At 41.0% G+C, this 27,920-nt stretch overlaps 1 protein-coding gene across 1 annotated transcript; it reads left to right on the top strand.

The window, feature by feature from the left end:
- The first annotated feature begins 114 nt into the window (after positions 1-114).
- On the top strand, positions 115-27,920 carry MCHR2 (melanin concentrating hormone receptor 2). The gene is given in 6 exon segments (XM_044924565.2): positions 115-126; positions 1,393-1,564; positions 16,335-16,545; positions 21,485-21,679; positions 24,632-24,751; positions 27,578-27,920. Coding segments are annotated over 6 exon segments (1,053 nt in total).

Genomic DNA, 27,920 nt, shown 5'->3' with positions numbered 1-27,920 from the left:
GGTCTAAATCTGCAAGGATTCTTCTGGAGCTTCCCAGTGAAAATCTGCTTTTCTTTTCCTTCTCTCTCTCCTCTCCATTCCAAAGTCACCAAGGCAGCTCTCTCAGAGTTCTCAATGGTTGTGGAGGTAAGAAAGGAAAATGTAAATAAGGTTCATTCATAGCTAAGAATGTTGCCCCTGGGGTTCCAGCTCAGAAGAAGGGTTCTTCTGCAAACTTCCCCACCTTCAATAGGCTGAGAGCCTTGACAATTCCTCTGGACAAAATACAGACATTCAACCAGAGCTCAAATTGTTGTGGCATTAAGCGCCTTCTGGAGAAAGATAGCCTTGATGATTCAGTATTCCTCTTACCTTGTAGTTACTGGATCTCATCTAAAAACTAGCCAAGGAGGGCCCACTAATTTTTCAGATCTTGAATATTTTTAAATTGCTGTGTGTACACACACACACCCATATATACATTTTGCCCATAATATTTTTTTTCACTTTAATTTTTTTTTATGAATGGATAAGAAAGCTGTACATATACACAATGGAGTATTACTCAGCCATTAAAAAAATTAAAGTCATAATATTTTATTGCTTTCAGTGAGAGGGTTAATCTGAGTTACTCAGTTTACTATTACCAGAAACACTTAGATGGCATTTTTTTAATGTCTTTTATCAAGATGGTTGACCAAGCAAGTAATTTCCCGGCTCCATTGGTTTTGTTTATTTACTTTTTATTTTCAGGTTGGTTGCTGGACATTTTTTCCTGTGCCGTAATTCTGCTTTGAACATGGTCCCCTGAGTTGCTACAACACTTCCCTTACCACACTGTCCTTTACTGATTTAACTCTTCCTCATCCCTCAAGACAGGCCAGGAATCATCTTGGGAAGTCTTATCCCACTGCTTTTCTAAGCAATCAGAGTTGGAGTCTCCCATTCATTTTTATCAGATAGAGAAGATATACTTAACAACCTATGCACTGTGGGGTTTCGAGCCAATACGACTGATGTGCAAGTCAATAAGAACAGATGCCAGCTGTAAACAACCAGCACCAGTGTGTCCTGAGTAAATATTAGCTGTGATTGAAGCGTGTACTACAATCAGGTGGAGAACACGTGCACACTATCCTGGTACACTGTTCAATAATTTACTGTTTCCATATCTTCTCTGGTAATTCATCACATCATATGGACAGGAAGCAATCATACTCACCCTGGAATCTTATGTTGCATGAGTTCTTGGTGAAAAGAAAGCCCCAATAAATATTTGTGGAATTAACAAAAACTTATATGGAAGGAATTACCTCAAAATTTCATTAAGTAAATCACATCCTATTGCTTCACAGCTTTAACTACAGGAGGTTCATGGACAATGAATTTACTTCACTCATCCTGTTGTAACAGGATGTTACATCCTGTTGTAACACCTCTGCTGAACTTTTTAACAAACCATGGAATGGAGAGTTTGCTTATCAAACCCTCAGCATGGTGGTTACTGTCATCCTTCCTTCCATGGTTGGGATTCTCTGTTCAACAGGGCTGGTTGGCAACATCCTCATTGTATTCACTATAATAAGCTAAGGGCTTCTTTTTCTTTTCCATCATTAACTTCGTTCTATACTTCCTAAATGAATCCTTTCTCCCTTGTAGAATTTTTCCTAATGAAATCAGATTTTGGAAACATTTGTTTAAGATACTTAAAGAGGATCTATAGATATTTTCATCATGTAAATATTTTCATCAAGTAAATGCTGAGTCACAAATACCAAAATGAAGAAACCTAGGCCAATGCTGACTGCTGAGTCAGTCAGTTTTTAGAGCAGCAATTCTTATTCTTAGCCATACATTAGAACCATGACGGAGCTTTTAAAAATCCTAACACACAGTTTTTCCCCCAAACAAATTAACCCTGAATCTCAGGCAGCAGAGCCCAGGCAAGGATTGAAACTGTTTCAAGGCAACTATTTTATTTTCTGGCAATATGAGTTTTCCTAAGAGGCTGATCTGGTTTGGCTGGTAAAAGAGACTCTTCTGCACTCATTTGGGCAAGAGAGAGACTCTATCCCAATCACCCAAACATTCAAGCAGTCATGCATGGTGGGCTATTCCCTACAATACAGACCACCCGTGTGGGTCAAGCTGAGAGGCATCTGCTCCCTATCACCTCCTGCCTTTCTGTCACAATCCCCACCTAATTCAGCTAATTTCCTGCTTCCTCTCAAACCTACAGCATAAGGTTTAACTTGGAGCATGAATAACAAGTTACAGTTGGCCCCCAGTATCCATGGGCTCAGTATCTGCAGGTCCCACACCTGCAGATTCAAGCAATTTCAAAAATATCTTGAAAAAAATTCCAGGAAGTTCAAAAAAAGCAAAACATGAATTGACCATGCTCTGGCAGCTATTTCCATAGCATTTACATTGTATTTAATACTGTTTACATAGTATTTTCATAGCATTAGGTACTATAAGTAATCTAGAGATGATTCAATGTATTAGGGAGAATGTGTGTTGGTTATAAAGAACACGGCACCATTTTATGTGAGGGACTTGAGCATCTTCGGATGTTGGTATGGGGGGTCAGGGCGGTGGCTGTCCTAGAAATGATCCCTTGTGGATATAGAGGGACCACTGTACTTGTTCTCTACCAGCTTCAGAAAATGGATTTAGAGTTTGTATACACATGCCACATTATTACATGATTATCTTTGCTCTACTGATTATTTTCACATTTAAGTTTTACTTGTTTTAATACATACAAGATGTTAAAACTTTTTTGTCCTGGTCTATGATCATGCTTATAGCCACCATTTTAAAAGATTTTTGTCCTCAGTTCAGTTCAGTCACTCAGTCATGTCCGACTCTTTGTGACCCCCTGAACTGCCGCACGCCAGGCCTCCCTGTCCATCACCAACTCCCGGAGTTTACTCACGATCATGTCCATTGAGTCGGTGATGGCATCCAACCATCGCATCCTCTGTCGTCCCCTTCTCCTCCTGCCTTCGATCTTTTTGTCCTTATTTATATATTATAAAACAATTTTAGGGCTTCCCTTGTGCCTCAGTGGTAAAGAATCTGCCTGCCAATGCAGGAGACATGGGTTCCAACCCTGGTTCGAGAAGATCACACATGCTGTGGAGCAACTAAGCCCATGTGTCACAACTATCGAGCCTGTGCTCTAGAGCCCGGGAACCACAAAGACTGAGCCCTTGTCTTGCGACTACAAACTGGAGAAGGAAATGGCAACCGCACTCCAGTATTCTTGCCTGAAGAATCCCGTGAACAAAGGAGCCTGGAGAGTTACAGTCTATAGGGTCGCAAAGAGTCAGGCACAAGTGAAGGGACATAGTACGCAGGCAGTGCACATGAAACAAATCATCAAAACTCTCATTAAAACAACAAAGATGGTTGGATTTCCCATATGCATGGAAGAATCCTCACAGGACCAACTGAAAACAAGAGCAGCCCTGGGGATGGTAATACGAATGACACTATCCCTAAGAAAGCCCATCACTAGTCACTTTCCCCATTCGGCTTCTTATCAGCCAGGCCACTTTCAAATTTTATTCTCATTATTCTCTGTAGTTAAATATTGTATATCAATGGTATTTTTATACCATCCATAATTGAAGGCTTATTTGGTATACTGGAATTCTACTTCTAGTAAATTCAAACATTCCTTATTGTGTCCTGTAAAACCATTTGTGAATATCAAGCATTTAAAATTATTTCTTAAGTTCTGGAAGCAGTTCAACTCAATATGTATTACTAAATACCTGCTGCATGCCCAGCACTTTTATAAGTGTTATGTAAATACCAAAGAAATATGGCAGCATCTGTCTCTAAAAGGTCACGATTTAGTGGAGGAGATAAGATGCAAATACATGAACCCATTTGAAAAATAATACAAGGTATTAAGAACAATCAAATGGGAGGGGGAAAGATGGTTCAAATAATAAGTTCCAGGAAGGGAAAAGAAAGTAATCAAATAGTCTCAGAAAACTTTAAGGAGGCAATAGCATGGAGTAGAAAGTTAATAGTCAGAGGACTTTCCTGGTGGAACAGTGGATAAGAATCTGCCTGCCAAAGCAGGGGACATGGGTTTGATCCCTGGTCCAGGAAGATTCCACCTGGCTCAGGGCTACTAAGCCCATGTACCACAACTACTGCACCACACTCTAGAGCCCACGAGCTCCAACCACCAAGCCGGTGCACCACAACTACTGAAGCTCAGGAGCCCTAGAGCCCACGCTCTGCAACAGGAGAAGCCACTGAGTAGCCTGAGCACCACAATGAACAGTAGCCCCAACTCCCTGCAACTAGAGAAAATCTGGGCAAAGCAACAGAGACCCAGCACAGCCAAAAATAAGTAAATAAATAAAAATTTTTAAATGAAAGAAAGCTAATAGAGACCTGGGGTGGGAGGTGTGGTTTCCAGCTCACTCTGTTTGCCTATTGCTCCTGATCACTTCTCCTTCCATCTTTCCTCATGCCCCTCAGAATTTCTGCCATCCTGTCCTAAAGATCTCCTGGTAGCTCATCTGGTAAAGAATCCACCTGCAATGAGGGAGACCCCAGTTCAAATCCTGCATTGGGAAGATCCTCTGGAAAAGGGATAGGATACCCACTCCAGTATTCTTAGGCTTCCCTAGTTGCTCTGCTGGTAAAGAATCCACCTGCAATGCGGGAGACCTAGGTTCAATCCCCGGGTTTGGAAAGATCCCTTGGAGAAGGGAAAGGCTACCTACTCCTCTGTTCTGGTCTGGAGAATTCTATGGACTGAATAGTCCATGAGTATCACAGAGTCAGACATGACTGAGCAACTTTCACTCACTCCTAAGGATACAAATTCCGTGCATCATGCCTCTGGAGCCTTGGTCCCACAGTTGAGAAACCAAATTCTTATAAGGTGTTCAGTTCAGTTCAGTTCAGTTCAGTCACTCAGTCGTGTCCAACTCTTTGCGACCCCATGTATCGCAGCACGCCAGGCCTCCCTGTCCATCACCAACTCCCAGAGTTCACCCAGACTCATGTCCATCGAGTCAGTGATGCCATCCAGCCATCTCATCCTCTGTTGTCCCCTTCTCCTCCTGCCCCCAATCCCTCCCAGCATCAGAGTCTTTTCCAATGAGTCACCTCTTCGCATGAGCTGGCCAAAGTACTGGAGTTTCAGCTTTAGCATCATTCCTTCCAAAGAAATCCCAGGGCTGATCTCCTTCAGAATGGACTGGTTGGATCTCCTTGCAGTCCAAGGGACTCTCAAGAGTCTTCTCCAACACCACACTTCAAAAGCACCAATTCTTCAGCGCTCAGCCTTCTTCACAGTCCTCCAGAAATGGTTGCATTTTTACAGATAACTTTTATTTGCAAAGACTCGAGTGAAATTCAGGCCCCATGACAAGCAATTCAAGAAATATGGATCCAGAGAAATTTCTTAGTCCCTCTCAAATTACACCAATAGACAATGGACCTGATTCCATCCACTCACATGGAGACCAACCTGGCAAAAAGAAGAAATTTGGAATGTGAACTCTTCTTAAAGTCAATATTGAGCTGTAGTTCCTAGAAACAGATTCTCAGTAAGTCAACTGCCATTAAACTGAAAAAAAAAAAAAAAAAAAAAGGAAAGAAGGAAAACCTGAGCTGTCATCCTTACAAACTGTTTGCAATGACTGTGAAAAATCTATAACTTCTTCATATCATCATTTTATAAATAACATGTGAGAAGATATATATTAATAGAGCTTTTAAGATAAATCTTTTACTTGTTCAAAAATCATTTGAAGGCAACTTAGTTTTTATTTTTATTGCTAAATTGTTGATATTTTTCTTTGTAAACTTTTCTCCAAAAATTTATTAATCAGTCCAAAGTCATTTGAAAGTAAATTAGTTTTAATATTTTTGGCTTAAAATTTAACAGTTTTTGTTAATTAATATCCAAAATTTTAAGGCAATTTGCATTAATGTTTTTAATCCTGCTTTGCCATGATGTTTTACTTGCTACCTTCTTAACAGAAAATAGCTCAATTAAAGACCACACTAAATATTAGTAGCACTACACTAAAAATAAGGAGAAATGGATACACTTAAAGAAGATTTAGGACTTTCTCAATTATGGTAAATATTGTATCAGAAGAGAATGAGTAGAATAGTCAGATCATTAGTGACACTAGGAAGCAAGAAATAACCTAACTTCTACTTTGCCAATGGAAGACTACAAACGTGTATGAAAATAATAGATTTAAAGAAGATGGAGCTTCTGGAATAAGATATCTAATGTGGCTTTCTTAAAAACTAATTGATTTGTGCTTTAGGAGTGTAAGTATAAAGTAATAAGACCAGATCACTATTGGTCTGTCATATTTTAAATTCATAGCAGGTCAAAAGGGAGCCAGATTAAAATATGTAGGAGGAAAATTGGGCCAATTATAACATAAGACTTTCCCCTTTTATTCTTGGGAGAGGGACTTATGAACTCAGCCCCATTACTCAACTATTCTCCATAGCCACAGTGGGTCCTGGGGAACTACTTCAATAAAGGAGATGCCATTTTTCTCTATGGTCCTCCCCCACCACCCTCAATGTCCTGAACACATCCTTCTCCTGTCTACTGACAGACTATTACCCAGTGGGCAGAGACTCTCTCAAGAATGCTTTGTCTCCTTATAAATAAAATGTTCCCATTCTGTCATCCCCTGCCCTCGACTGGCTGTCAAGTCAACTAATTTACACTTAATCATGAATTACTGAAACATCTTACTTTTTAACCACCTCCCCACAGTGATGTCTACATTTTACACAGAGGTTGCAAGAAGGATAGTGAGTGTTCCTGAAGGAATACTAATGGCCCAGTGATGGAATTCCAGTTGTTAAGACAAAGATGGGAAATGCTTAAAACAAGCCTCCTCCTTTTCCCCACTCAGCTGAAATAATAACTAAAGCCCCTCTGACCCAGCCCTCTACTGCTCTCCGAGTATCAGCCATATGTAAGCTGTTGTTGGGGTTGACCCCCACCCATGCTGCACACGTAATGATATGTTTAGATGCTATGAACCTCACAGCCACATCTGTTTAAATGAACTGGAAAGATGGTTGGAGACCCTCGTTGCTATGGTCCAGTGCATCAAGACAACTCTGGAACTTAAAGGGGTTAAATGTCTTCCCCCAAGGACATAATAAATGGCACAGAAATGAAACTAGAATTTCCAATTAGGTTATCTTTATGCAGAGTTAGCAAATATGTCACTCTGCTCTAAAGTCTCCCATCCTTGGCAGTCATCTCTAATCACACAGGTCTGTCCTTTCCTAGTGCCTGTGTGATGACTCAAAATTCTTTTCCAGCTCAGCTCTTTATGAAATCACTGCTAATCCATTGGAGTTGGCTCATGCTGACCTCAAAACAAATGGATAGCCAGTTATTTCTCCAGCAAAAGTGGAGTTTACTCGGGCTCATCAAAGTACAGCAATTTGGGATCTGCAGCTATGGCAAGCCATGGGCAAGACCCATCTAACAGGGGAAGAACAGTCTCTCATTAGCTAAGCTTTTGCCAGGCAAGAAGAGGAAGTCTTTCTTCTCTTCAAGCTCTGCTACTGCAGAGCATGATAGCATCCCCTTCTGGCCCTCTGACTCAATTTTAATTGAGGTTTCAGTTTATTCATTTTTACACTAACAGTAGGAATTTAATTCAATGAGAGTTAAATGCCAAACAGGGACCGGTGAGGCAACTCAGAGATAAACAAAATTAGAAAGCTACCCAAAGGCCACCACCCCTTTCCTGACCCTAGGCTGGATGGAGGGGGAAAAAAAGTGGCTTAACAAATCCTGGAAATGGGGGCTGCAACCACAGTGGGATCTGGGCCCAAGGAACAGAGCCTGGAGCGGAGGAGGTGGAGCCATGGGAGGGAGGCAGCCACTGCCACAGATGCCAACAACACAAAGGGGAAGGAAATACCCTGCCTATCCTCTCTTCTCACCCTCCAATTTCCCTCCAACAGTGCTTCCTATTGGCCAAATAAACCAAATGCCAGTTAGCAAGGAGACCTAGCAGAAGCAGAAGATATTAAGAAGAGGTGGCAAGAATACACAGAAGAACTGTACAAAAAAGATCTTCACGACCCAGATAATCACGATGGTGTGATCACTGACCTAGAGCCAGACATCCTGGAATGTGAAGTCAAGTGGGCCTTAGAAAGCATCACTACGAACAAAGCTAGTGGAGGTGATGGAATTCCAGTTGAGGTATTCCAAATCCTGAAAGATGATGCTGTGAAAGTGCTGCACTCAATATGCCAGCAAATTTGGAAAACTCAGCAGTGGCCACAGGACTGGAAAAGGTCAGTTTTCATTCCAATCCCAAAGAAAGGCAATGCCAAAGAATGCTCAAACTACCGCACAATTGCACTCATCTCACACGCTAGTAAAGTAATGCTCAAAATTCTCCAAGCCAGGATTCAGCAATATGTGAACCGTGAACTTCCAGATGTTCAAGCTGCTTCTAGAAAAGTCAGAGGAACCAGAGATCAAATTGCCATCAACCACTGGATCATCAAAAAAGCAAGAGAGTTCCAGAAAAACATCTATTTCTGCTTTATTGACTATGCCAAAGCCTTTGACTGTGTGGATCACAATAAACTGTGGAAAATTCTGAAAGAGATAGGAATACCAGAGCACCTGACCTGCCTCTTGAGAAACCTATATGCAGGTCTGGAAGCAACAGTTAGAACTGGACATGGAACAACAGACTGGTTCCAAATAGGAAAAGGAGTACATCAAGGCTGTATATTGTCACCCTGCTTATTTAACTTATATGCAGAGCACATCATGAGAAATGCTGGGCTGGAAGAAACACAAGCTGGAATCAAGACTGCAGGGAGAAATATCAATAACCTCAGATATGCAGATGACACCACCCTTATGGCAGAAAGTGAAGAGGAACTCAAAAGCCTCTTGATGAAAGTGAAAGAGGACAGTGAAAAAGTTGGCTTAAAGCTCAACGTTCAGAAAACAAAGGTCATGGCATCTGGTCCCATCACTTCATGGGAAATAGATGGCAAAACAGTGGAAACAGTGTCAGACTTTATTTTTTGGGGCTCCAAAATCACTGCAGATGGTGACTGCAGCCATTAAATTAAAAGATGCTTACTCCTTAGAAGAAAAGTTATGACCAACCTAGATAGCATATTGAAAAGTAGAGACATTACTTTGCCAACAAAGGTCCGTCTAGTCAAGGCTATGGTTTTTCCTGTGGTCATGTATGGATGTGAGAGTTGGACTGTGAAGAAAGCTGAGCGCCAAAGAATTGATGCTTTTGAAGTGTGGTGTTGGAGAAGACTCTTGAGAGTCCCTTGGACTGCAAGGAGATCCAACCAGTCCATTCTGAAGGAGATCAGCCCTGGGATTTCTTTGAAAGGAATGATGCTAATGCTGAAACTCCAGTACTTTGGCCACCTCATGCGAAGAGTTGACTCATTGGAAAAGACTCTGATGCTGGGAGGGATTGGGGGCAGGAGGAGAAGGGGACGACAGAGGATGAGATGGCTGGATGGCATCACTGACTCGATGGATGTGAGTCTGAGTGAACTCCGGGAGCTGGTGATGGACAGGGAGGCCTGGCGTGCTGCGATTCATGGGGTCGCAAAGAGTCGGATACAACTGAGTGACTGAACTGAACTGAACTGAAGGAGACCTAGAAATAAAGGGCAGAATAAGCTGATCAGCAAAGCATCATCCTACATATGTGGTGTTACATGATTTTTTGGTTTTATTTAACCTATTGCATATATGTGCTCAGATCATGAACTCATTATTGCCAAATTCATACTTAAATTGAAGAAAGTAGGGAAAACCACTAGACCATTCAGGTATGACCTAAATCAAATCCCTTACATTTATACAGTGGAAGTAACAAATAGATTCAAGGTATTAGATCTGAGAGAGAGATCTCTTGAATAACTATGGATGGAGGTTCATGACACTGTACAGGAGGCAGTGATCAAGAACATCCCCAAGAAAAAGAAATGCAAAAAGGCAGAATGGTTGTCTGAGAAGGCCTTACAAATAGCTGAGAAAAGAAGAGAAATGAAAGACAAAGGAGAAAAGGCAAGATATACCCATTTGAGTTCCAAAGAATAGCAAGGAGAGATAAGAAAGCCCTCCTCAGCAATCAATACAAAGAAATAGAGGAAAACAACAGAATGGGAAAGACTAGAGATCTCTTCAAGAAAATTAGAGATACCAAGGGAACATTTCATGCAAAGATGGGCACAACAAAGGACAGAAACGGTGTGGACTTAACAGAAGCAGAAGATATTAAGAAGAGGTGGCAAGAATACACAGAAGAACTATACAAAAAAGATCTTCATGACCCAGATAATCATGATGGTGTGATCACTCATCTAGAATCAGACATCCTGGAATGTGAAGTCAAGTGGGCCTTACAAAGCATCGCTACAAATAAAGCCAGTGGAGGTGATGGAATTCCAGTTGAGCAATTTCAAATCCTAAAAGATGATGCTTTGAAAGTGCTCCACTCAATATGCCAGCAAATTTGGAAAACTCAGCAGTGGCCACAGGACCGGAAAAGGTCAGTTTTCATTCCAATCCCAAAGAAAGACAAGGCCAAAGGATGTTCAAACTACCACACAATCATACTCATCTCACACGCTAGTAAAGTAATGCTCAAAATTCTCCAAGCCAGGCTTCAACAGTACATGAACCGTGAACTTCCAGATGTCCAAGTTTAGAAAAGGCAGAGGAACCAGAAATCAAATTGTCAATATCCACTGGATCATTGAAAAAGCAAGAGAGTTCCAGAAAAACATTAACTTCTGCTTTATTGACTATGCCAAAGCCTTTGACCCTGTGCATCACAACAAATTGTGGAAAATTCTTCAAGAGATGGGAATACCAGACCACCTTACCTCCTGAGAAATCTGTATGCAGGTCAAGAACCAACAGTTAGAACTAGACATTGAACAACAGACTGGTTCCAAATCGGGAAACGAGTACATCAAGGCTGTATATTGTCACCCTGCTAATTAACTTATATGCAGGGTACATCATGAGAAATGCTGGATTGGATGAAGCACAAGCTGGAATCAAGATTTCTGGGAGGAATATCAATAACCTCAGATATGACACCACCCTTATGGCAGAAAGCAAAGAGGAAGTAAAGAGCCTCTTGATGAAAGTGAAAGAGGAGAGTGAAAAAGTTGGCTTAAGACTCAACATTCAGAAAACTAAGATCATGGCATCTGGTCCCATCACTTCATGGCAAATAGATGGGAAAACAGTGGAAACAGTGACAGACTTTATTTTGGGGGGCTCCAAAATCACTGCAGATGGTGACTGTAGCCATGAAATTAAAAGACACTTGCTCCTTCTAAGAAAAGTTATGACCAACCTAGACAGCATATTAAAAAGCAGAGACATTACTTTCCCAACAAAGGTCCATATATTCAAAGCTATGGTTTTTCTAGTACCATGTATGGATGTGAGAGTTGGACTATAAAGAAAGCTGAGTGCTGGAGCACTGATTCTTTTCAACCATGGTGTTGGAGAAGACTCTTGAGAGTCCCTCGGACAGCAAGGAGATCCAACCAGTATCAGTCCTGAATATTCATTGGAAGGACTGATGCTGAAGCTGGAACTCCAATACTTTGGCCACCTGATGCAAAGAACTAACTCATTTGAAAAGACCCTGATGCTGGGAAAGATTGAGGGTAGGAAGAGAAGGGGATGACAGAGGATGAGATGGTTGGATGGCATCACCGACTCAATGGACATGAGTTTGAGTAAACTCCGGCAGTTGGTGATGGACAGGGAGGCCTCCATGCTGTAGTCCATGGTGTCACAGAGTCGGATATGACTGAGCAACTGAACTGAACTGATATATGGTTATTTCTGGCTGAAAAAAGAAAACATGTCTTTAACAGAATTTCTCTTATACATTAAACATATAAATAAGTAAAAAATCAATCATACAACTACTACCAAACAGATAATTACTGTGAGTACTCAGACATACTATTTCAGTGTACTTTTAAATTAATATTTAAATAAGTTTGGGGTCCTAACTAGTTACATAGTTGATGTTTTTTTTTAACTCAGTAAGTATTTTCCCATTTGGGCTTCCCTGTGGCTCAGACAGTAAAGAATCTGCCTGCAGTGCAGAAGACCCAGGTTAGATCTCTGAGTTGGGAAGATCCGTGGAGGAGGGAATGGCAATCCACTCCAATATTCCTGTCTGGGAAGTCCCAAGGACAGCGGAGCCTAGCAAGCTATAGTCCGTTGGGTCGCAAACAGTCAGACATGTCTGAACAACTAACATTTTCACTTTGATTTTCCCATTTGATTAAATATTCTTCCAAAGTATGATTTGTAACAACTATATCATGACTGCAGTCATGAAATTAAAAGATATGTGCTCCTTGGAAGAAAAGCTATGATAAACCTAGACAGTGTATTAAAAAGCAGAGATATTACTTTGCCAACAAAGGTCCATATAGTCAAAGGTATGGTTTTTCCAGTAATCAAGTATGGATGTGAGAGCTGGACAATAAAGAAGGCTGAGCACCAAAGAAGTGATTCTTTCAAATTGTGGTACTGGAGAAGACTTTTGAGAGTCCCTTGGACTGCAAGGAGATCAAACCAGTCAATCTTAAAGGAAATCAACCCTGAATATTCATTGAAAGGACTGATGCTGAAGCTGAAGCTCCAATCCTTTGGCCAACTGATGTGAAGAACCGACTCACGGGAAATGGCCCTGATGCTGTAAAAGATTAAAGGCAGGAGAAGAGGGTGACAGAGGATGAGATGGTTGGATGGGATCCATTACGTGAGTTTGAGCAAACTCTGGGAGACAGTGAAGGAGAGGGAAGCCTGGGGTGCTGCAGGCCATGGGGTGGCAAGAGTCAGGCATGACTGAGCAACTGAACAACAACAACAATATCATTTATTGCATGGTATTGTGGTATACCTTTGTTTATCATCATATTTAGACACAGTCATGTTAACCATTTGGAAAATGTGTTAGCTGAAATGATCATTGGTTTACATCTTTTTATTTTTAATGTTTGGTTCGTAAGAAACAGAAATCTAATGAAGTCTGGCAACAGGAAATCTGAAAATTAATTAGACCTAAAAAGAAAATACAAGTTAAATACTTAGAAAATTTACCATTCCTATTTAATTACTTTTAATTTGTATGTTATTACTTTCAGTAAAAAACAAAAAGCAATAATAGAATATGTTATACTTGTTGCCCTAGTATCTATGACCAGATAAATATATCACTTGCTTCAGAATTCTCTTTTGCTGTATACAGTGTCATCTAGAAACAGTTTAATTCTTTTGAATTGCCAGGTAATGACCTGCACCGTCCTCAACAAGGGAATTACCATAACTCCTAATCAGTCAATGCTGAGCACCTGTCTGAAGGAGAGTAAGGGTAACAAGTCTAATTGCTGCAATTAGGACCTATGCAACCACTTATGGGTTATATCCCAATTCAAATGGAAATAACATCTATTTAACAGACTAAGATTTATAGGATTTTATATTATTGTGTTTCTGCTTTTTTTTTTTTTTTCCAGCTGACCTCTAGTGTCAGTTCCTCCTCACTGACACTTCTTCTGGAGGAAGACCTGGAGAGGACAAAGGAGTAGAGACCAAGAACAGCCACTTAGCAGCTCTTTTGGTTGACATGATCTTTTCCTCAACACTCTTCTTCTTGGTTTTTCTGATATGAGTCACTCAACAATGCCCAGAGTGTGTTGCTGAGTAAGGATTTGATGGCAGAAACTTCTTCACATGGTGTGTGGGACCAGGGCCTGGGTAAAATATCCTGGCCCTGACTGATGCCTCACATGAGGCTTTGATGGCTTAGACATAAAGTTCACAGGCTGTAGAATTTACAGTCCCTGAATAACGAAGATAACCACTAGCTTTCAAACAACAGAGCAATAGCACCAGATCCAGAGTGAACTAGTAATTGTGGTATAATCTTAAGGCCAATTCTTATGTGCTATTTAAATCTTTATATGTTCTCAGTACATATGCCACTTCTTCCAAGAAATATGCCTTGACCACCCCCAGAGGAGAGAGGAGAGACTATTTTTATGTGCTCCTTGTGCTTTTTCTAGCTTTCTTTCATAACATTGTAAAGTTATCATTTATTTACCTATGTCTAGACTATAAGCTTCTTGATATTAGGGTTTATAGGTTATTTAGCTTTGCAGCCCAAAGCACAATATTATGCCTGAAAAATAACTCATGTTCAATAAAATATTTGTTGAATTAATGAATAATATCTCCCAGATAAAGATATGTATTTATTACTGAATGTCCCAACTCTGATGATAGGGATCAAGTGAATTTTACATTAAAATTTCTGCTCTCAGAAAATTCTTTTGCCTTCATTTCCCCAAACAGGAGAGAGGAGATCTCTCTCAGTGCTCTCCACCAGTTCAGTCATTTCATATGTCTTCTCTACACTGTCTGCATTTCAAGGTCTTAATTAATAGGCTTTTCTTTGAGTTAGATTTTATTGGAATATTTCTAAGTCATGGTTGAAAATTTTTTAACAATGGCTTCAGTTCAGATTTGAACTTAACAGCTTCAGTGGAGGGGGAAAAATCACATTGCACAGTGGAAACATTTATTTTTCCTGTTTAGCTGTATTTGATGCTGCTGCTGCTGCTGCTGTCGCTTCAGTCGTGTCCGACTCTGTGCGACCCCAGAGACGGCAGCCCACCAGGCTCCCCCGTCCCTGGGATTCTCCAGGCAAGAATACTGAAGTGGGTTGCCATTTCTTTCTCCAATGCATGAAAGTGAAAAGTCAAAGTGAAGTCACTCAGTCGTGCCGACTCTTATTTGATGCTAGGGACAGGTAAAGACAGTCTATTGCATGAGTGAGTTTAGAGTTGGTATAATTTGATGCTGTGTAGAAATTACTTCAAAACTTAGTGGCTTACTATGGAGAACAGTATGGAGACTCCTTAAAAAACTAGAAATAAAACTACCATATGACAACAATCCCACTACAGGGCATATACCGTGAAGAAACCATAACTGAAAAAGACACATGTACTCCAATGTTCATTGCAGCACTATTTACAATAGCTAAGACATGGAAGCAATCTAGATGTCCATTGACAGATTAATAAATAAAGAGGTGGTGGTGTGTATACATATATATACACAATGGAATATCACAGCCATAAAAAGTAATACATTTGAGTCAGTTCTAATGAGCTGGATGAACTTAGAGCATATTATATGGAGTGAAGTAAATCAGAAAGAGAAAGACAAATATTGTATATGGAATTTAGGAAGATGGTACTGATGAACCTATCTTCGAGGCAGCAGTGGAGATGTAGACATAGAGAATGGACTAATGGATACAGTGGGGGAAGGAGAGGGTGGGAAGAACTGAGAGAGTAGCACTGAAACATATGTATTACCATGGACAGGGAGGCCTGGCGTGCTGCAATTCATGGGGTCGCAAAGAGTCGGACACAACTGAGTGACTGAACTGAACTGAACTGAACATTATTAGGTTGGTGCAAAAATAATTTCAATTTTGCATTGTTGAACTTTGCCATTTGATATTGGAATGCATTCTTAAATAAACATGGTTATATTAAAAAAAAAAAAAAACAGTGACTTAAAACAATCAACATTTGTTATCTCACACAGTTTTGAGGGTCAAGAACAGCCTGGCTGGGTGACTCTGGCTCAAGGTCTATCTTGCTGTTGCAGTCGAGCTGTGCATCTTTAGATGACTATCCAAAGGCTTGGCTGCGACTGGAGCATCCATTCCCAGGTAGCTCCCTTACAGATCTGGCAAGCTGGTGCTGGTTGTTGGCAGGAGGCCTCAGTTCCTTTCCACGTGGACCTCTTTATAGTGATACATGAATTATCTCACAAGATGGCAGCTGGCTTCCCCCACAGAAAGCAATCCAAGAGATAGCAAGAAGAATACCCCTCCATGCCTTTATGTCCAAATTCCGAATGCCATACTGTCCATTCCACCACATCCTGTTCACTAAAAGTGAGTTATTAAGTTCAACCCACACTCAAAGGGAGGGAATTAGGCCATGCCCTCCTGAAAACAATGAAAGAATTTGATTTGTAGACATATTTTTAAACTACGGCAGGCAGTTATCAAACAAATAGTTTAAAACGTTTGAATATACACAAGACAAGGCATTCATATGTGCATATGTGGTGGTTTCCTTTTAACTTTTAAACTTAAGTTTAACAGTTGAAAATCTGTTAACAGATGGCATAAACTAAAGGCGTGCCCTCTCAATGTCAATCCTCAGCTTTCCCTCCATGTCTTTTGGGTCCAGGAAAAAAACGATTCCTGACATTTTTATCTGCAGCCTGGCTGTGGCTGGTCTGGTCCACATCATTGGAATGCCATTTCTTATTCACCAGTGGGCCCAAGGAGGACAGTGGGTGTTTGGGGGGCCTCTCTGCAGGACCATCACATCCCTGGATAGCTGCAACCAGTTTGCCTGTACTGCCATCATGACTTTAATGAATGTGGACAGGTAAGTGAAGAGATTCTGAAATATCTCAACCTAATTTAGAGGTTCCTGTACTTCTTCGAGGTCATCCCAATTTCAGCAACATCAGTGCTGGTTTGTAATAGCAAAGCTCCTCTCCATTCATCTGTTTCATTGTAGGACAAACCAGTTAATATTTTCCAACTTTCACAGAGGTCCATTTTTAATGGAAAACTTAAAACACTGAACATTTCCTCTTCCCCAATCATTCTTTCCAACTCAGTTTTATTTACAATTGACTGCAAGAAAAAAGCCCACAAAATCATGAAATACCAGAAACCAGAATGAATTCACTCCCCCAACCCCTGCCCATCATTATTGCAAAAAGGAAACCAAAGTCCTGAGAAGTAAAGGAAATGGCTAAAGACACACAGAGTCAGTGGCAGAGCTGAGAACTGAAGTGGTTCTCCTCACTCCCTTCAGGGTTCTTTCTGGTAAGTTTCACATCTCACACACCTAGCAGCTTTAGAGAATACATGAAGTAGAGGGCTCCTTTACAGCTATGAAGAGAAGTCAGAGTTACAAGAAGACCATCCTTTGCACTCACTGTTAGGATCAATTAATGCAAATGCTGCCATTTTACATTACCAGACATATCCCGGAACATTGATTGAAGGCAAAAGGAGAAAGGAACAACAGAGGATGAGATGATTAGATTGTATCGCCAGCTCAATGGATATGAATTTGAGCAAACTTGGGGAGATAGTGAAGAACAGGGAAGCCTGGACTGCTGCAGTCCATGGGGCTGCCAAGAGTTGGACCTGACTTAGCAACTGAACAACAATCCCAGAACATGTCATAGCCATGTTTACCAAGCTCGTAAGCTAATGTTACTCAAGGAGATGATGGTGATGGTGAGATGTTTGTGGAGCCAGTGAGTGCTGAAGCCCAGTTCAGAGCCAGGCTGTCCAACTCTAGAGAGGGCAGGTAGCTGGCAACTACCTCACCATCTGGCTTCTTTTAGGAAGCCTGTGAGCTAGGATGTTAGGATGTTCCCTGTGGCATCTAGATGGTATGGACTTTCACACCAGGTCTTAGCAGCATGCCCCAAACAGAAACAAATCCTGAAGACAACAGTAAAAACACAACAGTAATATGCCCACTCAGAGAAAAACCCATGTAAAATCTCCATCCACCTTCTTCCCACCCCAATCCCAACCCAGCACACTTAGTCCCTCTTGCTCTGATCTACTTTTCTTTCTCTCTTGCTTTAAACATATTACAGACTTTAATTTCTTTGGTATATAGAGATAAGTGTGTGTTGTTTATTGTCTAGCTTCCCCCATACATCGAATGTGAATTACACAAAAGCAGGATCTTTGATCACTAGTACATTCTGAGTGTCTGTGTAACAGTGCCTGGCATATGGGCACGTAAACGCTATTATGAATGAATGAATGCTAGTCTTAAATTTCTCTGAGTCCATGGAGGACTCTTTCTTGAGCTCTGCCTCTTTTACCCTTCCAACAGGGCCTTTTAGGGTTGGGAAGTGGTGAGCAGTTCATCAGATGGCTGAACAAAGGAATAGCAGCGTTCATATAAATCTAATTTGCTGGATCATTATTATTCAAGCATGAATAATGATGGTAATGTTTAATACATTTTTTTAATCCTGCTGCTTTTCTACAAAAGAATTCTCAGAATATGTAGAGTATACTTCTCAACTTATAATTAACATCACATTTTTTAATCTACATGCTAGGTAGGTATATCTGGTTAGTTCAGCTGATGCCACCAAAGCTCACAGAGTGTGGAATAAAGCCTGGTAAGTTTAGGGTTCCAACACCAGGGCCAGGGCCCTGTGCAGGGCTGGAACCCACTGCAGAGAAGCAACTTAAAATACGAGCCTCACTGTTGTGATCCGTTCTCAGCAGAATAAAAGCTTCTTCATACCACGTACGTACCATGAAGGCAGAAGAGTATCGGCTTTTTCTTTTAAGAGGGGGAACTGAACCTCTTCTGTAAACCTCTTACTGCAAATAAAGTGAAATCATATTGTCTGCCTTAGAGCAGACCACAGAATATTTCCTAATCATCACAGGATTTTTCTGAGTGTGTATATGTGTGCATGTGTATCTTACACAATTGAATAGCATGTATTTTTTTTTAACCTTGTGGCCACAAAATGCTAAAATTTTACTTTCAAATAAAGACACTCAGGCCTTTATCTTTCTCCCAGAGGATCACATAGCCACAGACAAATGAAGATTTTTTAACACTGAACTTTTTTCCCAGCCTCTGGAATTTCTCGTAGTTCTAACTCTACTAAATTCATAAAAATTCAAGAAAATGTGTAATTTTGTAAAGCAGAAATGAAGTTTTATCTGTAATTCCAAAACTGTCAGTGCATCAGTATGTGATATTATTTATACATTTATTTTAATTTTCAATTTGTTCAGTCCCTAAGTCCATGTCCGACTCTTTGTGACCCTATGGAGTGCAGCATGCCAGGCTTGCCTGTCCTTAACCATCTCCTGGAGTTTGACTAAACTCATATCCATTGAGTCAGTGATGCTATCCAACCATCTTATCCTCTCTACTCTTCTCCTCCTGCCCTCAATTTTTCCCAAGCATCAGTGTCTTTTCCAATGAGTCAGCTCTTTGCATGAGGTGGCCAAAGTGTTGGAGCTTCAGCTTCAGCATCAGTCCTTCCAATGGATATTCACAGTTGACTTCCTTTAGGGTTGACTGGCTTGATCTCCGATTTAGTAGACCATAAATATCAAGTGTTTCCCCAAACTCTTTCATTTTCCTTTCTCTGATTAGTTAATAATTGCAAGTATGTGAAATATTTTAATAGTGGGTTCCTACCTTTAAAGCCATATGAAAAAAATTTTAGACACCCAAAATATTATAAATATTTGCCTCCAGGTGAAAGCTACCTAGACTTTTGTTAGTGGTTACTTTTTTAATTAAATTTTCTGGAACAACAACCAAGTCAGTAAATAGAAGCCAAAATTCCCTATTCATTCATTTAACAAATATTTATTGAGCATGGACCATATGCCAGGAACCATGCAAGACACATGAGATACAGCAGCATTAAACTAATAGCCAAGGCTCCTGCCTTCATGGTGCTTCCATTCCACAGGTGTAGACAGACATTCTGTGAAAAGTCACATGGATAAATGTGTATTATTATTTCCACATAATGATACATCCTAGGAAGGAAAAGTAGAGTCCCCTAATATCCAGATTTATAGTCATGGGCCCTCGTATAGAGTGAGTGGTCAGGGGAAGCTTCTCCAAGAGGGAGACCTAATGGGGATCAGAGGGAAGGAGGAACTAGAGGCAGGTCCTGCCAGATGGGCTGAATAGCAGGTACCTGGCACTGAAAGACACAGAACTTGAGGGAAGGCCAGAGATGGGCACAAACTTCAGCCTGAGTGACAGGAAGGCCAGGTAGAAAAAGACCTCAAGGGTCATGGGGAGAATTCTGAATTTTATCTGAAAGATAAAGAAAAGTCACTGAAGGGTTTTCAGCTGGGAAGGTCATCAGAGACGATTCCCTAACCCATCAATGCCATGACTCCATTGTCTTTAATCCCAGACAGAAAGATGGTGGGGCTGCTGTACAATCACTACCTATTCCCTTCCTCAGCAGGGAGGGAAGGGGACTTCGTCTCCTTAGCGACAGGTGACTGGTAACGCAGATGCAGGGTAGGGAAGGAGGGGTGGCTGAGGTACCTGGGGCCACAAGCCTGTCCCTGCATGCCAAGGGCTCCCTTAACTGAGTGCAAAATTGAAAAGCGAGGAGACAGAGACTTTTCCATTTTCATAAATCTTCTTTAAGAAGCTCTACAAAATCCTGGAGAAAATTAATGGACCATAGACCATATTTCACATTTATTGAACGTCCACTAATCCTGCTTTCCTACAGCCCCCAGCCCCCTCAAAACCGTGCCTCCTCAAATCCCCTCCTCTGAATCTGAGCTCTCTTTTTCATGCTTTAGCTTGTCTCTGAAAAATTATTTTTGGATTTACTGGAGACCAAACATGCTTGCTCTATCAGGATTTTCAAGTCTAATTAACGATTATCTTTCTTCTGGATCAAAATGGGGGGAAAAAAGAAAAATAGAACCCTTTCCCCATGAAATTAGTCCATTTCTACACCCCTATCAGCCTCAAGCCTCAGTTCTCTGAGGAATTTGCATTGTCTGTGCTAGTCATGTTTGATTACTCTGTTAGTTCTGTGACCTGAACCTCTAAGAGCCTTTGGCCCTGACTCTAACACCATCTAAGCAGGATGTCTGTCCTGGGTGCCCAAACCTCATGCTGCTGGGGATCCTCCCACCAGCCTCCTTCCTGTCCTATATCCGTACACCCTCCTGGGAAGTAGGCCATTCCCATCTGGAGGGAATCTCCCTACCCTCATTCAGATACAGTTTTCCAGAGCCTCCTGCACAAGGGAAGCACCTTTGTAAATAAAAAGGTTGTGGGACTTCCCTGGTGGTCCCAGTGGCTGAGACTCCATGCTCCCAACACAGGGGGGCCAGGGTTCGATCCCCAGTCAGGGAACTAGACCCCACATGCTGCATTTTGGATGCTGCAATGAAAGATCTTGCATGCCACATCCCATGTGTCACAACTAAAACCACAACTAAAACCCAGCACAGCCAAATAAATATATAAATATAAAAGGGTCAGCAAACCTAAAAAATTTGCACAGCAGTGTACCATTTTCAGGGTCTTTATGGAAGTGACTGCTGTGTATCAGTGAGTGGTTTATTCAGACTTACAGGGTCAAGAATTGTTTTCTCTACAAGTACCAGCCAGCTCTTTAAAAATATAACTTTCACCCTGATAGAGGTGTGCTTCAGGGAGGATCATAATACTAATAATTTACTCTTGTCATGAACCTTTCATCCTTGGAGCTCAGTGCTTTTATTGATTGTTCCCAAACCCTTCTCCACTGGCTTTGCAGGTTCTTGGCTCTCGTCCAGCCATTTCAACTGACAAGCTGGAGAACCAGGTACAAGACAATCTGCATCAATCTGGGCCTCTGGGCAGCTTCCTTCATTCTGGTGTTGCCTGTCTGGGTCTACTCGAAGGTCATCAAATTTAAAGACAGCGCTGAGAGTTGTGCTTTTGATTTAACATCCCCTCATGATGTACTTTGGTAGGTTGTTAAAACTTAAGAAAAATAGAGTTGAATTAAGTTGTGAAGTGCTTCATCCTCCTTGTGAACACGTGAGCAGCCACACGGAGTGTCCTTAGGGAGCCTCTCCGGGCCCGTCTCTCCACTTAAGTTCTCTGCTTCCCACCATCAAGTCGATAGTTTGATTTTTAAGGATAGGGTAACCTTTAGAAAAAAATTTTGCACTTAATCATGTAACCTCAATGGGTGCAACTATATTTAAATATGCATCTTAAAGATCCATGGAGGCCAGTTTCAGTGGGAACATAGCAATCAAGGGACAGGTGGACATCACAAAAGGGTCTAGAGTTCTGAGATTCAATCCTTGTCAACGTGCAGCTGGAGTTTGGTTGGGTCCCTGGAAAAGATCTATCTGAGTCCCAATTCTCAGCACTTGTGGATATGATCTTACATAGAAATGGGGTCTTTGCAGATATGATCAATTTGAGATGACGTCTTACTGGATTAGGGTGGGCCCTAAATACAATGACTGAGGCCTGATAAGGAGAGAAAGATTTACAGAGACACAGAGAGCATGCAGGTGAAGACAGAGGAAGGGATCGGAGTGATGTGTCTGTAAGCAAGGAACACCAGGCATGACCATAAAACTCCAGGGAGGCTGGGAGATCACATGCTCAAAACCTCAAAAAGGAACAACTCTGCCAACACCTTGATTTAAGACTTCCAGCTTCTAGAACTGAGAGACAAATTTCTGTCCTTTTAAGCCATCCAGTGTGTGGTAATTTGTTACAGGAAGTTCTAGGAAACCAATACAGCAACCAACACAGGCACTTCTTATGATTTAATTTTTTGTTGATTCATGTATTTATTTTTGGCTGTGCTCGGTCTTCATTGCTGCACACGGGCTTTCTTCAGTTGGAGAGTTGGGGCTACTCTCTAGGTGCGGTGCACAGGCTTCTCATTGCGGTGGTTTCTCACTGAGGAGCATGGGCTCTAGACGCACAAGGGCTCAGTAGTTGAGGCTAGCAGGCTTAGTTGCTTCAAAGTATGTGGGATTTCCCTGGACCAGGGATCGAACCCAGGTCAAAATTTTTCTAGTTGAAACTTTCAACAGAGCATTTGTAATCCCTAATTAAATGTTTCGATCTCCTGCCAAGAGCCAGGTATTGTGCTGGTGCTTTTTACATACATTATGGCAAGTCGGTCTGGCAGATTCCTTTTTCCCATACCACCACTTGTCAAATAGAGAAATCATTTCTGCATCACATAGACACAGCCCAAGAGGGATGGAGCCAGAGGCCTGACAAGGCCAAGAATCCAGCAGCAAGAAATTTCTAGAGGAATGCAACAGTAAAATTAATACCATGATTATTTATTTGCTATTTCTCAGACCAGCACTGGCTCCACTCACAGACAGAAGCATCAGCCCATCTCAAGGTAAAGTGATGTTTAATCATGGTGGGCTGAGAGATTAACCTGGGCCCCACCTGTCTAAAAGGAGGGCAAGACCTGAAGCTCACCATACAACTACAAGACTTCAGCCTGTGTCAAATAAACAAAGACTAACTATTTTGCACCTACAGCTGTTTCTGCTCCTTAATGTTGGTTATGGTAAGGGACATTCTGAGGTTTCAGACTCTACTGTTTCTCTCAGAATTAAGTCCTCAAGATGAACAAAAGGCTGGGACTAGTGTGCTATGTTCAGAAGCCCTGTGGTCCCAGAGCTCTTTCTCTGCCACCCTGTCCACACCCACCCAATCCGGGTTGCCTTCTTCCAGAGCCTCCCTGGTAGCTCAGCTGGTAAAGAATCCGCCTGCAATGCAGAAGGATTCAATTCCTGGCTCGGGAAGATCCCCTGGAGAAAGAATAGGTTATCCACTCCCAGTGTTCTTGGGCTTCCCTGGTGGCTCAGACGGTAAAGAATCTGCCTGTAATGTGGGAGACCTGAGTTTGATCTCTGGGTTGTGAAGATCCCCTGGAGGAGGGCATGGCAACCCACTCCAGTATTCTTGCCTGGAGTATGGACAGAGGAGCCTGGAGGGCTACAATCCATGAGGTCACAAAGAGCTGGACATGAGTGAGCAACCAAGCACAGCATACAGCACAGGACACCAGAGTTCTGCCAGGAAGGACCCCTGGTGTCTATGCAGAAACGGAGTGGCGCAAGCAAGAGCTTTCCCTGGTGGAGAATAGGGAAATAATAGCTGATTTGACAACAGGTCCTCCTGGGGCTTCCCTGGTGGCTCAGAAGATAAAGAATCTGCAGGAGACCTGGGTTCAATCCTTGGGTAGAGAAGATTCCCCTGGAGAAGGGAATGGTACCCGACTCCAGTAATCTTGACTGGAGAATCCCATGGACAGAGGAGCCTGGCGGCTACAGTTCATGCTGTCACAAGAGTAAGAAAGACTGAGCAAATAAGCATGCACACCCACCTCCTGAGTGCACATTGAGAGGCCATCTGGAGCCTCAGTTACCACTGGGTTCAAATCTCACCTCTGCCACTTACTGTGTGAGTAACCTTAGGCAAGCCACCTAATTTACTCAGCTAGTAACCTGTGTCTTAGTTTCCTCTTCTGCAACATGAAGATGTTACTGGCATTGCATTCATGGGGTGCACAGATTCAGTGGGTTAAAATAAGTAAAGCACCCAGCACAGCACCTGCTACAGAACAAATGCCACTTATGGCCTCTTGTTGTTAATAACACTAAATATAATAACAATAATAAGCACGCTCACTTGTTCTGTACTCAGTAGCGTTGGCTGCTGAGAAGGGCTGGCGAGGGAAGAGTCGTTGTCTGTGAATAATGAAAAGCATAACTTCACACCTCTGGATGTGAAAGGACCCAGAGATCCTTAACGTTTGCTCCAAGCACCGTTATTCTGGGCCCTGAAAAATCAGAGAATCATAAACTGTGAAAGTCAGTTCTAGCATTGTGAATGTAACAGTCATGTCCTCTCTCTCATTTTATAGGTATACTCTGTATTTGATGATAACAAGTTTCTTTTTCCCTTTGCCCTTGGTTTTGATATGCTATATTTTAATTTTATGCTATACTTGGGACCTATATCAACAGAATAAGGATGCCAGATGGTAAGTGTATGTCTTATTTGCTAAAAGAACAATTCAGAAATCTAAGATATCTACAAAAGAAACTTAAACAACAGTCACTTGAAACATGCCAAGCTCAGACATATGGGCATTAATGTCTATATAAGGCATTTTCAGAAAATAAGTCATGTTCTGAAGCAGAAAATAAGTCATATTCTGAAGACTTATTTTCAGTCATGAAAATAAGTCATGTTCTGAGACTTGAGGGTCTCTCAGTGATAAATATTGAAATTAATGATGTAATGGTTTCATAAAAATGTATGTCATCAGCACTGTTATTTAAATGTTTTATTTGTACATTTTACAGAGTTGTGTACATATGTAAAGATCCTAGATATTGTGTATAATTTATAGCCTTTTCATTTTTGTGATGTTTTTAGTGTAGAGAAGCAGGATTTCATTAATATTTGAATACTTAGAATAAAGTCAATTAGGACTAAATAAAGCCAAAAACTTACCTAAAGACAATAACTTAGGAAGGATCTTTAAATATTTGTTGTTGTTTGTGATTTAGCAACTAAGTTGTGTCTGGCTCTTTTGTGACCCCATGGACTATAGCCCACCAGGCTCCTTCTGTCCATGAAATTTTCCAGGCAAGAATACTGGAGTAGGTTGTCATTTCCTTCTCCAGGAGACCGTCCCAACCCAGGAATCAAACCCACATCTCCTGAATTGGCAGGTGAATTCTTTACCACTAAGCCACTAGGGAAGTCCACCTTTAAATAAACTTATCTCTAAAGCTACATGAATAAATCTAAATTATTTTCCACTGAAATTGTATATATCAAGTTGTTCAAATGAGTCAGTGATTATATGTTAGGTTAAAGATCATTATTAAAATTTGTCTTTAGAATATATCATTGTATTTCTTTTGAAAAGACAAGTTGCTGGGTTTCCCCATACATGATACATAACATGGTGAAGATTTTTTTTTTAAAAAAAAAGAATATGTGAAAAGAAAAAAAAAAGAATATGTGAACAATTTTACCACCATTAGTCAAAATTTGTGGCAGAACCTGGTACCAGAGGTTTAGGTGGTCTATTGGCCCATGACATTTTTATTGACTTCTTTAAATTCTTTGGATATATTATATTATTTTAAAAGTAGACTATTTAGAATGGGAACAGGAAGCAGCCACAGTTACAGGGAAAAAAAATAGTTTCTAAATATATCATGGGGAGCTGAGTTGGTGAAAAGGTTGAAATGGAAGCATATGGAATATTACGACATTGACAGCTGGAGAGGATACTCAAGCTCTTTTAAAACAGTTCTCCAAATCAGATCACTTTGCTCCTAACACTTTTCTCAGAAATGTTAAGAGCATCTTATGAAACAAAGTTCATACTGTCCAGTTATCCTTCAGATGCAATAAGTTAGAGGAATAATGGTGCCTACTCTGATGAGCTGCAGAAGAATCACTATCTTAGAATGACTTTTAGCTACCATACTTTTATTTTATAATATTCTCCAGGCTTATTCATCTGTTTCAGTCATGTCCCAGAGAAATCTCTATGAAATGTCTAAATATGACAGAACAGGACAAAATTTGGAAATTTCAAGTATTTTTAAATTTTAGAATAAAGTTAAATTTACAGACAAGTTGCAAAAATAGTAGAGAGTTTCCATATATTCCTCACCCAGTTTCCCCTTTAACATCTTACCATGATTCATTTGTCAAAACAAAGAAAATTGCCTTGGTATGTTGCTGATGCTGCTAAGTCACTTCAGTAGTGTCGGACTCTGTACGACCCCATAGACAGCAGCCCACCAGGCTCCCCCGTCCCTGGGATTCTCCAGGCAAGAACACTGGAGTGGGTTGCCATTTTCTTCTCCAATGCATGAAAGTGAAAAGTGAAAGTGAAGTCGCTCAGTCGTGCCCAACTCTTAGCGACCCCATGGACTGCAGCCTACCAGTCTCCTCCGTCCATGGGATTTTCCAGGCAAGAGTACTGGAGTGGGTTGCCATTGCTTTCTCCCATTGGTATGTTATTATTAACTAAACTCTACTCTGTATTAAACTGCAGCAGTTTTACCATTAAAGTCCTCTTTCTGCTCTAAGACTCAATCCAGGAGATCACACTGCATTTAGTTGTCTCCTCTGGTCTTTCCTTGTTTTTCATAACCTTGATAATATTAAGTAAGCACTTGAGTAGGTATCCTGTAGAATGTCTCCCAATCTGGGTTTGACTGATAGTGTATCACGATTAGACTTTAGTTAGGTATTTTAGAAGTCTCCTCACAACATGTCAGGGGGTATGTGATAACTACACGACAGCTCTGTTGATGTTAATCTTGATCACCTGGTTAAGGTAGTATTTGCCAGGCTTCTCTGATACAAAATTAGTATTTATCTCTTCCTCTATTCTATTATTTGAAAATGAGTCATTAAGTATAGTCTACCCTCTAAGGGAAAAGAAGGAGGGTGAGAATTAACATTGAACTCCTGGAAAGGGGAATATCTATATATATTATTTGGAATTTTTCTGTAAAGAAGATTTGTCTCTTCTCCCACATATTATTCAATTATTTATATGAATGTAGATTCATACATCTTTATTTGATACTTTGGATTATAATTAAATCCTATGTTATTTATTTTGTTTCTCAAAATTCTCCAGCTTTGGAAAATCAGGGAAATTTTTAATGGGATGAAAAAGGGTATTTTTACAGCATTCTGAATAAGTAGGAAGAAAAATGAGCTTTGCATTTCACTGCAGAGCTATTATGGACTGGCCAAAGAGTTCTGGGAAATCATTGCCCATAATTTCTATGGTTATGTTCTGTCTTTCCAAACTTTTCCTCTACAGCTACAATCCCAGTGTTCCAAGGCAGAGAGTGACGAAGCTGACCACGATGGTGCTGGTGCTGGTGGCGATCTTTATCCTGAGTGCTGCCCCCATCACGTGATGCAACTGGTGACCTTAACAGGTGGAGCAGCCCTCACTGGCTTTCTGTCTGAGATATTACCCCTCCATTTGTCTCAGCTATGCCAGCAGTAGCATCAATCCTTTTCTCTACCTCTTGCTGAGTGCAAATTTCCGGAAACGCCTATCTCAAGTGCAAAGGAGAGTGACTGAGAAGGAAATCAACAATATGGAAAACATTTTGAAACAGAGCTTTGAGGAGAGGACATGGATCATAAAAGTCTAG

The sequence above is a fragment of the Bubalus bubalis genome, chromosome 10 (genome assembly GCF_019923935.1).
Source record: "Bubalus bubalis isolate 160015118507 breed Murrah chromosome 10, NDDB_SH_1, whole genome shotgun sequence".
Lineage (NCBI taxonomy): Eukaryota > Metazoa > Chordata > Mammalia > Artiodactyla > Bovidae > Bubalus > Bubalus bubalis.
The sequence above is the reverse complement of the archived record's forward strand: the minus strand, read 5'-3'. Positions and strand labels throughout refer to the sequence as shown.